Raw genomic sequence first — 13,658 nt, 5'->3', positions numbered from 1 at the left:
CTGACACGAGTAGCTAAGTAGTGCTAAGAAACACAATACGTCGGCTAACCTGCGCTAGCCGACACGAGAATCATCGTCAGTGGCACCGTAGTCGTCACGATCGGCTAGCCCGGGCTAGTCGACACGCGTAGCTGAGTAGCGCTGGAAAAACCCAAACGTTGGCTAACCAGGTCCAGCCGACTCGATAATTATCGTCAGCGGCACCGCAGTGGTCTCCGTCGGCTAGTCCAGACTAGCCGACACGATGTGCTGCCACTGTAAGAATTTACTGCAACACAATTCCAAACACACACACACACAAACACAATTTTCATAACTTTCCTTTAAAATGACAGGCTAATTATTCATTTTTAATCATACTTCGTATGATTATAAGTTTAGCCAACTATCGTTGCAAGTATAACCTCGGCCTGTCAATTTCTAGCCAAGCACGTGGCTCGGCTGTTTGTTTATTTATCGATCGATCGCATGTGGCAGCCGATCGCCTTCATCAGCTCCATGACAACCAGGATCAAAATAATCCTTTTGAAGCAAAAAACAGGCATTTTTAATTATTTTTTTTCTCGCTTAATATTGCTCCTAGAATTTTTTTGAAAATTTTCCCTGGTCCCATAATTCGCCGACTACACGTCTGTTTCGGGCGTTAAACTACTTTCCAATCACGGTGTATTTAGTAACGCCCTCGAGAGCATTAAACGTTATATAAGGACTCAAAATACTTCGCGAATATTATATCTAAATTTTTTTTATTTGCTGTTGGCCCTCGTACATTTTTTTTTTAAATTTTTTTATATATTTTTAACAATAATAATGGGATTGTTCGGACCAAAGAGCAAAAGTAACGAGGAAAATAGTTCCACGGGGGAAGGCATCATGGAAATTGATGTCGTATTAAAATATTTAGACTCGTGCTCAAGCGCAGAGAGGCACGCAATTATAGCCAAGTATATGTCTAGCTCAGAGAGTAATGAGAGCGAGCATCCCCGAGATGATCGCACGGATGGCGTAGGCAAATCAATAGATACCGCGCCCACACTCTCAAATCTTGTAGAACTTTCAAACCCAAATACAAGTTCCAATATGGCCCCCCTTACACATGAAACACACGCCAGCACATCAAAAGCTCAGACAACAACACACAACGCTATACCACAGGGCAGCGCTAGCACATCAAATGCTCAGACAACAACACACAACGCTATACCGCAGGGCAGCGCTAGCACATCAAATACTCAGACAACACGCAACAACACGCAAACAAACGCCCCAGCGAACAACAGTACTTTAAACTAATAGAGTGTCCGGACCCGTCCTCAAGGGCTGGACAAGAAATGGAGAAACTAGAGTACAAGATAGCGCATATAAGGTGCCTCACGTCGGGTAGAAAACCACCCTCAATCGAGTGGAATAACGATGCGTTCATAAAGAGTAAAAATAATTTCTTTGTCGACTCAGGAGCCGAAATCTCAATTATCAAAGAAAGTTCAATCAATCTTCTATTCGTGGAACAAATACATACGGGACTACTCTACCAAATAAATGGAATTACCGATGGAGTATGTGATGTATAAGAAAAGGAACAATAAGTAGGAGTCGTTGGTTTTGCTTTTATAATTTATTTGGTATAGTGTGCTCTCTGAGCTGGCTCGCTTATATCTGAGCCGGCACCGCGTGTACAGTAGTGAGCGAGGCGAGGTGTCGTTATCTCGCTAGATAAGCGTACACGTATAGAAGCCGCATAGGTATGCGCACGCATACATTACACTCCTCCGCCCTTTTAACTCGTGTGCAAACGCGAAGAACGACGTAGCTTAGGCATCGGGCGGTCGATGCTAATTATTTGGTTCTTATGACGCTTACAGTTTTTATTCGCCGCGGTTTGTACATTATAGGTCGAAGGAGACAATGGTTTGCTTATCACGCCTGGCACGCGTTTAGGTTGTCCCGCGCCGTAGTTTCTCACCATCACGTGCTCACCTGGAGTGAACTCTATCTTGCGAGAGCCTTTATAAAATTTGACTTGCGCGTTTTGACTCTGCTCTACTCTCTCCACTTGGCCTCGACGCAGTAGGTCCCAACGTGTGCGCATCTCTCGTTTATACAGAAGCTGGGAGGGAGTTTTACCTGTTGTACAATGTGGGTAGCTGCGATAGTCAAATAAGAAAAGGTCGATTGCGCTCTGCAAGCTCTCTCCCCCCTTCATGATTTTACTGACTTTGTCTTTGAATGTTCCTACAAAGTTTTCAGCTGCCCCATTCGTGGAGGGACAGAATGGCGGTGAGAAGGTGTGTTTAACACCCACGCGGGTAACGAATGTTGCGAATTCTGTGCTTGCGAACTGCGGACCGTTGTCCGTTACAATGTGTATCGGTAGACCGTGTCTTGCGAACAATGTCTTGCACTCCTCAACTACTCTATAAGTTTTCGTATTTTGTTTGAAGTCAATAACCTCTGGCCATTTGGAGTGTGCATCGATTACGATCATGTACATATGTCCCATGAATGGACCCAAAAAATCAATGTGAATGCGCGACCACGCTTTTTCCGGCCACGGCCAAGGAGTTAAGTTGACTTTACCTGGATTTTTTTGTTTTTCGGCGCAAATTGTACAATTTTTTACACAACGTTCGATGTCGTAATCGATACCCGGCCACCATACGTACGAACGGGCAAACATTTTAATTTTCACAACGCCCATATGTGACGTATGCAACTCGTTTAAGATGGTTGATCTAAGACTTTCGGGAATAATAATTTTATATCCTAAGAATAAACAATCATCTTCTGAATTTATTTCGTTTCGTTTTGAAGCGAATGGTTTTAAGTCATCCGATAATGTCGTAGGCCAACCAGCTTTTACATACAGTAGCACTTTTTTTAACGTATTGTCGGTGATCGTTTCTTTCTTGATCAATTTCCAATCAATAACGTTTATTCCTTTTTCAATATAATTAACAAGTGAGAAGTCGTCATCGAATATTCGTGTGTTGTCTTCGATCGGTAATCGGGAAAGAACATCGCAATTTCCATTTTGTTCTGAACGAATGTGTTCAATTCTGTATTTGAAGCCTGATAAATAATAAGCCCAGCGTTGCAGACGGCTTGCTGCTGTTAGCGGAATGCCTTTCTTTGGCCCGAATAAGTATTGTAGTGGTTTATGGTCCGTTCGCAAGGTTATTTCGCGTCCGTAAATAAAATCGTGGAATTTTTTAAAACCGAACACGATTGCGCTTGCTTCTTTGTCGATTACCGATCTGTTCATTTCTTTTTTTGGTATCTTTTTCGATGCATATGCGATCGGTCTTTCTGACTCGTCATCAAATACATGCGATAATATCGCCGATAACCCATATGCGGACGCGTCGCAAGCTAGAACAATTTTCTTTTTAGGATCGTAATGGGCCAAGACTCTTTCTGAGATCAATTCTCTTTTTACCCATTCGAACGCCTTGGCACAAGATTCCGTCCACTTAAATATCTTTCCGTTCGCGCAATCGTACAATGGTTGCAAGTTACACGCTCGATTTTTTAAAAAACGTGAATAGAAATTAATTAATCCTAGGAAAGACGCGACCTCTTTCGTATTGGTTGGTACTGCTACTTCAACCATTGCTTTGATTTTCGACTTGGCCTTGTGAAGCCCGTTACGATCGATCACGAACCCCAAAACCTCTATGCTATCTTTTAGGAATTCGCATTTACTCTTATTTAAGCACAAGTTGCACTCTTGCAATCTCCCACATACTTTATTCAAGCGTTCGATGTGCTCACTTGTGTTGCGTCCCGTGACATAAATGTTATCGAGGTAAGCGATCGCGCCCGTAATGCCCATGAGGCATTCGTCGATTTTTTGCTGAAAGATGCCCGGGCCTGACGCAACTCCTTCGCCCATCTTTGTGTATCGTAACAATCCTACATGTGTTGTTATCGTTAAGTATTTTTTGCACTCGTCTTCAACGGCAAACTGCATGTAAGCGTGAGATAGGTCTAGTTGTGAGAATTTTTCTCCTCCTTGCAGTGTTGCAAAAATATCGTCAATCTGATGTAGTGGATATTTGTTTATTATCATGAGCGGGTTTATTGTCAATACAATTGGTACGATGGGCGTAGCCCATTCGCTTGTTTCAACGGTTTCGAGATGTCCCAATGAAATGAGCCTTTTTATTTCTTCTTCGATTAATGGTTTAATCGCGTGCGGCACATGCCTGGACTTTAGGGCGACTGGCTTGGCATCGTTTTTTAAATATAGTTTTATCTTGCTTTTATTAATGCTGAGCGAAACGAAGTCTCTTATCCTTTCAGCTCGGTACTTTTTAACCTATTTTGTGTCAACGGTTCCTGGAAAACGGCGTTACGAAATGGTCTGAAATTTACTAGGGTGGTTGAGGGCGGTCAGCTGAAGGTGTGATTAGCACATTCAGTCGACCTGGTGCACCAGGTCGCCGGTCTGACCCATGTGAAAACTTCTTCTGGGATAGTCGTTATTTTTCGATCGTATTGATTGAATGAAGGGTTTTAGGACACATTCCGTCGACCTGGTGCACCAGGTTGCCGATCTGGCTCATGTGGGAACTTCTCCTGGGATTCTCGTTGTTTTCCTATGGTACTGTTAGATTGATAGGTTTCAGGTCACCTTCCGTCGACCTGGTGCACCAGGTTGCCGATCTGGCTCATGTGGGAACTTCTCCTGGGATTCTCGTTGTTTTCCTATGGTACTCATTGATTGATAGGTTTTAGGTCACCTTCCGTCGATCTGGTGCACCAGGTTGCTTATCTGGCCCATGTGGGAACTTCTCCTGGGATTCTCGTTGTTTTCCTATGGTACTCATTGATTGATAGGTTTTAGGTCACCTTCCGTCGACCTGGTGCACCAGATTGCCGATCTGGCCTAATACTAATGTATACTTCTAATGTTTAGAAATTATTTAAGGAAAAGGTAAGTATTTGTTTCATAGTATGTAAATAACATCTAAATAAATGGACTGAATACTCATTAAATCTGAAAATCTATTGTATATTGTAGTTTTATTAGAGCAGGCAAAAGAATAGACATGATTTTCAATTACAATCATTATATGAATAATTCCAAGGGTAAGCGCTAAAATATGTAATGTTTTTGTATTGAAATTGGTTTACAATTATTGGACACGTATAAGATTGTGCGTTGTCGAAACATTTTACTTTTTCTACTTTATCACACGTAACATGGGATTCTGATGTTACCAACTGAGTAACACGCGGTACGCGGCACGCGGTGCGGTACACCGCAAGCCACGTGTGTCTCGTTTGTGTTGTGATCATCAATCAGGCATTCTTACCGAGTGTGCAATACGTCGTGCAACATAGTTAAAGTTACTTCTGCTTGTAATCGTAAGTGCAACTGCATAATAGATCCATTTCTTTACGTATATACCAATTACAGCATTTAAAGTACGCGATGTGTATAATATGCATGTAATTTGATATGATTATTTTGTAGTTTTTGTTTCATTGTATATCCGCCATGGGAGCTTCTAAATCAACACCAACGAAATTGGATCTCGTACGTATTTGTTTATATTCATTGAAGTTCGTGTGTTCCATTAATCCTACATAATAAGTTTTAATAATTTAACATATGTAAATGCAGGCACAATCTGAGACTTCGTATAATATAATTCAAGATATTAACACAATGCAGGAGCAACTAAAAGCTGCCATGCAAAAATCGCGAGAGACGTTGCAGGAGGTAGCCGCATTGAAAAAGGAATTGCAAGACGCGAAGAAGAAGCTTGCAGCAGTAGCGAACGTCCGATGCAATTCGCCATGCTGTGGTAAAGCACCGTTGTTGTCATCAACACCCGCAATAATGAACAAATCAGGGATGTTGCAAATACTACCGTTGTCGCAGCATTCAGCTGAAAATGCGGTTGCTTCGTACACGGAAGGAGGAAATTCGCAACTCCCAGTGTTTCTCTTACCTTCTACACCACATTCGTACGGTAAGAACTGTAATTATCCGTGTTTATGATATATTTGAAAGTAACGAAAATTATAAAATAAATTGAACAGATTAACGATAAAATTGCATTACTAACCAAACATATGTATAATTTGAAAATTATCAACTGTTAGTATAAATTAAGTACATTAACCGTTTCAAATTAACGGACGCTAAATACATTGACGAACAATAATCGTGAATCGTACAAACATCAATGTATACGAATAGGTTGGCTCTTCTGTGGTTGCTTATCTGATTTGTGTAGCATTTTTAGGAGATAAGAATCAGCTGGGTTTTTCGTATTCGTAGGTGTATGTGTACGATCGTCCGTTTCAAAGTTTCAGGTCACGGAACTACGTTAAACGTATAATGCCTGGTTACTGTATTCTCGCAACACAAACGAAACACCTGTGCCGCGAAATGTATTGCGATATTAACGTGTTCTATTATATATCTGCAGTTGGTAAAATCGGAATTCCGTGTTAAGTACAATAAAGTAGAAATATTGTATTACGCCTAAGAATAAAAAAAAAAATAAAAGTAATAATAATAATAATAATAATAATACTTATAATAATTATAATAATAATGCTTATTGTAATAGTAATAATAATATAATACTTATAATAATAATAATTATAATAATAATAATAATAGTATTTTGTATCATTTCAAGGATGATCGGTCGATTACGTATAAGTTGTTATTTAGCCAACTCGGGCAGTGTACGCGAAATAGTACATATATCAATACGTGACACGAAGTATTAATCGCAATATCGGCGTGTATATGTGTCTGACATTGTTAGTAAAATATATATAAATGTGTATGGCTGTGTATAACGTGTTGTATTATATTTTGCAAGATTAGAAGTGCAATTATAGTTGAGTGCCATTTGATTTTGAAGATCGTAGCCGTCGTGTGATATTTGTGATACAGAGAAGAGTTCGTTATTGTGCCATTGTAACTGTCGCTGATAAACGTAATTATAAATTATGTATACAAATACGAATGTGGTTTGGTTTGAGTTGGGTTAGCGTTAATATTAAATATGATTTGTTTGGGTTGAGTCGATAATTGTGCAAATGAACAAAATTAATCTTACTATTGTAACTAAATCTGTGGGTTGTTTAAACAAACATTTATTACTGATCATAGTTTTGTCTGATTGAAAAGTATAAATTGTCATATATGATAGCGTACATGTTGAGCGAATTTTTGTTTGTTCGAGTTAGTTGAAACGTTATTATTTCGGTAAATAGTATTGAAATAATTTTAATGTATGTGAATTGAAATAAAATGTTTGCCGTTTATTACATCGTCTCGCTAAAGGATGTGAATTTATATTGAGCAACGATTATCAAGCTTTGCTTAGATGCTGATCAATAACGCCTTGTATAATGGGCAGCTCTCGTGGCAGACTTTATAACATCGTGCTATTGTACAACGATATAAATAAAATGGTGTAGTGGAATAATATAGACTAATTGAGTATGATACTTGTAAATGTGAACATGTTATATATCTTACAGTAACATGTAGTATGTGGTATAATATGCTCATGACGATAATTGTATTATTACAGCATGCCACCAGTAAAAAGACAGTCGGCAGCGATGCGAAGAAGATTGAGGATGAATGCTAAACCCTACGAGCGATCGTGTAGCGAAAATGATAGTAATGATGTGACATCGTTAGTCTCGATTCCGAAATTAAATAAGGAACATGTTAGTGCGGGTTTAAAGTTTGATAAAAAAATCAGTGCTATAAAATGGATGCAATGCAAAACTTGTCACATTCGGTTTCCCAACCTGAAACTTATCAAAAGTATGTGTCATTCTTGTGGTAATGATGATAGGAAAGCCATGTTTTATAAAAATAATAACATTGATCCGGGGCCTGTTCCAAACGAGTTGCAAGATTTAACGTATATCGAACAAATGCTTATAGCTCGTGTACATCCGGTAATATCGATATTTAGAATACATGGCAGTCAATATGGTTATTCGGGAAATGTAATAAATTTTAGGCAAGAAGTACAAACTTTCCTTAATGAATTACCAGTAGACATTCGTGAAGTACCATCGACATTATTAGTGAATAAAGTAACATTATCAGGAATAGCTCAATTTCGGGTGAGAAGTGATAAAGTGTTGCGAGCTTTATTATGGTTAAAACAAAATAATATTTATTACAATTCGATAGAGATATCTTATAGTAATTTGAATATGCTGCCAGTAGACGGCGATATTTTAGATAAAATACGGAATGTAGTTGATGAAAATGAGGACGATAATGTAATTTGTGACAGTGAAGCTGTTGAATATGATAATATAATACGTGATGGTAGTATATTTTCATTGATTAATATAGATCAAAATGATGTAATCAATAAAGAATTACAATTGAATTATCCAAGTACTACTGGTATGCCTGTGAATGAATTTACAACAGAAGGGTACATAGCATTAGCTTTTCCCGTATTGTTTCCTACTGGAAAAGGAGATTACTTACAGCCTAGACCAATTCCTATTTCTCGTGATAAATATTTTAAATATTTAATGCATTACGAAGATGGTAGATTTGCAAAGGATCCACGTTTTCGATATTTTGCTATGAATACAATTTTGCGTCATAGTGCCATATCTAAATCCAATATTTATATCAAAAATATGAATATCAAGGATGAAACGTTACAAGAACTAAAGAATAGAATTACACAAAATAAATTATTGTTAAATAATGTAATGGCGTATTGCTCAACTTTGCGTTCTACAAGTGCATATTGGCACCGTAGATCAAACGAATTAACGCATATGGTCGATCAGTTATGTAAGCCGACAATATTCTTTACGCTATCTGCAGCTGACTATCATTGGCCCGATTTGTTTCGCTTGTTATCGCCAGAGCGGGATATTAATAATTTAACTGACAACGAACGGCGGCAAGTTATGCACGAAAATCCAATAATTGTAGGATATTTTTTCAAGAAAGGGCCAATTTATTTATAAAAAATGTTATGGTTCCATTATTTAAAGTCACGGATTATTGGTTCAGATTTGAATGGCAGCATCGAGGTAGTCCTCATGTGCATGGAATTATGTATTGTGCCGATGAACCTCAACTTGATTATGATAACCTATCGAATGATGATATTGAAATGTTAAAAACATACTTCGATACATTATGTTATGCAATTAATCCAATGGCGAGTACTCCTGATGTATCGGTGCATCCATCAAAAATTAGATTTAGTGATGTAGCAAGTAAGAATTATGCACAAGATTTGAGTAATCTTCTTAATGCATTTCAACGCCATACAAAGTGTGGTTCGCATTGTTTAAGGTTGAAAAACAATATGTACAAATGTAGATATAACTTTCCACATAATACTTCAAACGAGTCTATAATTGATAATGAAAATGGGTATTTTACATACAAACCAAAGCGTAACGATCAATACATTCAAAGATACAATAACATTATTACGCAGGTATGGAGAGCCAATACGGATTGTACTCCGATATTAGATTTAAAGGCAGTTATTAGTTACCTTGCAAAGTATGCTTCAAAAGGAGAAAAAACTTCAAAATCTTATGTAGATTTAATCAATGATTTAATTAATGCCAAAAATACGGATGGTCTTGCACGTTCAGCTTTGGCAAAAATTATAGTATCATGCGTTAGTGAGAGAGATTATTCTGCTCAAGAAGTCGCTCATATCCTAATGGGTTGGCCATTATATAGTTCATCTAGGAGTTTCGTTTACATTAATACGAACATGTCGGATTGGCACAAATTGGAGGTAATATTATTTTCGTAAATCGTCGTTATTTNTATATATATATATATATATATGTAGTAAGGTGGAGTTTTTGTGATATTTTGTTTTGGTTTTCCTAAACTGAATTTATGATACATTATAATATGCATTATGAATAATAATAATAGTTTCATAAGTATGTTGTAGAGGTTGAAACGATAAAAACAAAAACGCGCGATAACGGACATATTTTGTTCGTTTATGTTTCAGGTGAAGGTCGATAATACATGTAAAGAGTCTAAAACATTAATAGACAAGTATATCGAAAGGCTCAAAAAATATGAACAATTGTCACTGGTGGAATTTGCCAAATCCTATACGGTAACGAACTCTTCCTACAAAAGCAACATAAATAATAAAATCGTCATTATTTATCCAAAATATAAGCACTTTAACAGCGAGGATATGGAATTGTACTACAAGCAGCAATGTATACTGCAAATTCCCTTTAGAAGTAATTTGCAAGACCTGGTAGAGAACATTGAAAATGTTGAACAGCCGTGGTTCTCTCTATTTGAGGAACGCCACTTAGAAGACTTAAACTCAACGTTTATGAATGCTAATGAAGATGATATTAACGATAGGCTTGATAGTGTTAACGAAGATGATATGGATGGTGATGGTAGGCATTTAAATGCGTTCGAAATGGTGTCGTCTACTGTAACTGAAAAGGTAGACCAATGTTTAGGTCAGAGATTAATTGATTTAACGTACGATTGGTCATTGGGTGGATGTAAATTTCCTTCGTTTGACGAAGTAAGTGCATTTTTGAAATCATTCAAAAATACAGAGATCATGCCGTTGGTAAAAGAAATACGTGACAATTTAACATTATCGTCTGATCAATTAATGGTTTTGAACATTTGTAGACGACAGATTGAAAATTTCAACCGTGTTAATAATAATGATGAAATGTACAAAAGAATAATAGTTCAAGGAAAAGCTGGCTCTGGTAAAAGTACTATTATACATTCTATCGTTAATGAGATCAAGAATGCTTTTGGTGAAAACTCTGTTGCTTTGGTAGCTCCGACTGGCGCAGCGGCATTAAATATCGGTGGAACGACAATACATGCTTATTTTAAAATACCATTATTTTTTAGTAAGTTTGAGCCTTTGAGTGGTGAATCATTACGTAAATTTCAGTTAAATAATGAGAAATTAAAATTTGTTATCGTCGATGAAATGTCAATGGTCGGATGTAGATTGTTGTACCAGATAGAAAAACGTTGTCGTGATATATTTCCATTACGTGATGAACCATTCGGCGGCCTAATTGTGTATATGTTTGGAGATTTTAATCAGTTACCGCCTGTTAAAGATGCGGCCTTTTATAATCATAATGAAAACGATGTAGTATCCACTAACGGAGCGATTCTTTTGCAGTCGTTCCAATTATTCATAGAATTGACGACGTCTCATAGACAAAATAATGATGTTTTGTTTTCTAATATGTTAGAAAGAATTGCTCGAGGTGCTTTAACCGTTACGGATTTCACTGAGTTATTTACTCGAAGACGATGTGTAATGACACTTGACGATATTAAAAGTTTCGATAATGTTGTTCATTTATTACCGACTAATGCACTTGTAAAAGATACAAATTTATCTAATTTGAGAAAATTGGGTACACCTGTAGCGTGTATTAATGCTATTCATACGCCGAATGTACGTTCGATTGATGGTGACTCATGCGGTCTCGATGCGCAATTATATTTAGCTATAGGATCCAGAATCATATTACGACATAATGTCTGGGTTGCCGGTGGGTTAGTAAATGGATCAGTAGGGACGGTAAAGGCGATAGTTTATGATGAAAATGTTGAGCCACCAAATTTACCACGTTATATATTAGTTAAATTTGAATCATACACGGGTCCATGTGTGATAGATGATTTATTTCCTATTGTTCCTATTGTGCGATCGTGGGATTGTAAGGGTGTTACGTTTAGTAGAAAACAATTTCCGATATCGTTAGGATACGCGGTAACCATTCATAAATCGCAGGGATTGACTTTAGCATCGGCCGTAATTGACATTGGTACAAAAGAATTTTGTTCCGGACTCACATATGTTGCACTGAGTCGAGTCAGGAGTCTTAAGAACATCATGTTTTCTGAATTTTATGCTAAAAAACGTTTCGATGTAATAGGGAAATCTTGCGCGACAAAATTGAAAATACAGTTTATTGAGAATTTGAAAAATAAATTGGCCGTCCATTAAATAATTGCGTCATATACATTATTGACCCATAGTCGCATAATTACTTAATAAGCTGGTATATACAATTGTGATATATGCAACTAAAAAAAATGCAACAAGCTAGAAAATTTTGAATTTTGTATATTTATTTAAATATGAATTTGCAAAAGTGGCTTAATGTTAACATGATAACATAAATTGTATGAAATTATATGTAGAAAGGTATAAATATGAAAAATACATATCGTTCGCGTAATGATAATCAATTAAGATAATTACTTTACAATTTCACGTTACATTGTAGAATGCGCGATACATTTTGCTTGTCACTGTATTGACATTGAAAGTAATGTAATATGTGAATAGTGATCTATACCTAATCATTTTTATGAAAAATAAAAAAAATCATGGCTGAGTACACATCGCCATCACACTTACATGCATAATATTTTAGCTGAGTATAGATCGCTACAATACTTATTGTCTCTCAATTGTATGTTATAGCTGAGTAAAGATCGCTACCGTACTCATAGTACCACAAATTAATATTGTAGCTGAATAATTATCGCTATCTTAAATCAATGTAAAATGAAAATGTATGAAAATGAATACAATACCCATGCTTAGTATGTAACATGTAAAATGTAATAAAGTTGTTATTTAATCTTCTAAATTTTGATCTATTTATTATGTACTATAAAACTTATTGTAATATCGTAATACTTTCCAATGCACTGATAGTATGAGAATCGTTATATTAAAAATTTATTGTACACTAGCAGTCATATTTGTTATAATCATTGCATAATATTTTGACCGATGTCGTGTTCACTTAATACCATATGTTGGTTGAATGAAATATATCCAACTTCAACGAGAAAACAATACGTTTATGATAATAATACGGAAACAACTGAATATGTTAATGAGCTTGTAAAATAATGTACAACTTCAGCCTACTTTCAATTATTGAAACAATCATTTTAGATTAATGTGTGTTTATACTGGTACGATTTACAGTCCAGTGAAAGGATTGGTATTAATCTCTACTTCATAAAACTTTCCCTTAAAAGTATAAAATAAGTCGATTTTACTACATTTGAATCATTGTACTCTTTCAAACACCTATTTTTTCATCATTGTATACATCGATTACCTAATTGATCGTTCCAATGTAGTTGCAAAACTTATAGATATATGTATGTACAAAAATCAACTCATACTTTACACTCTCAATGTATAGCAGTATTACGTTATAAATATATACAAAGACATTTTATCATTTCTTAAATACCGTTGCTTGTATCTTAGTTTCCTGCGAATAACATTTAAGATTTATATACAACCTCTTAAATTAAAAAAGTAATATTCTACATTGAAACTTAGCGTGCAGTTTAACCATAAATAATAAAATAATACGCTGACTCTGTTCAATTAATCGGAATATTCTGCTATGATTTGATGTCACTCAATTTACGAAAAAAATTGCTTATTACGCTTGCAATCTATATATATTTAAAATCACTGCGTACGGTGCCCTACCAACCACTAATAGTGTAAATATCTACATAACGCGAAACAAACACCGGTAGGACATCTCTACTTACACTCAATAGGAGCTTCATTACAAAGTAAAAATGATATAAAACA

At 36.3% G+C, this 13,658-nt stretch overlaps 1 protein-coding gene across 1 annotated transcript; it reads left to right on the top strand.

Annotated features, from left to right (window-relative positions):
- The first annotated feature begins 9,764 nt into the window (after positions 1-9,764).
- On the top strand, positions 9,765-12,029 carry LOC111694302 (ATP-dependent DNA helicase pif1-like). Its single transcript, XM_023461885.1, has 2 exons — positions 9,765-9,788; positions 10,017-12,029. Exons 1-2 carry the CDS (start codon positions 9,765-9,767, stop codon positions 12,027-12,029), a joined length of 2,037 nt encoding a protein of 678 aa, XP_023317653.1.
- The last annotated feature ends 1,629 nt before the right edge of the window (positions 12,030-13,658 follow it).

This window comes from Trichogramma pretiosum, unplaced genomic scaffold (assembly GCF_000599845.2).
Source record: "Trichogramma pretiosum strain Unisexual culture from Peru unplaced genomic scaffold, Tpre_2.0 scaffold67, whole genome shotgun sequence".
Taxonomy (NCBI): domain Eukaryota; kingdom Metazoa; phylum Arthropoda; class Insecta; order Hymenoptera; family Trichogrammatidae; genus Trichogramma; species Trichogramma pretiosum.
This window is presented reverse-complemented; position numbering and strand designations above follow the sequence as displayed.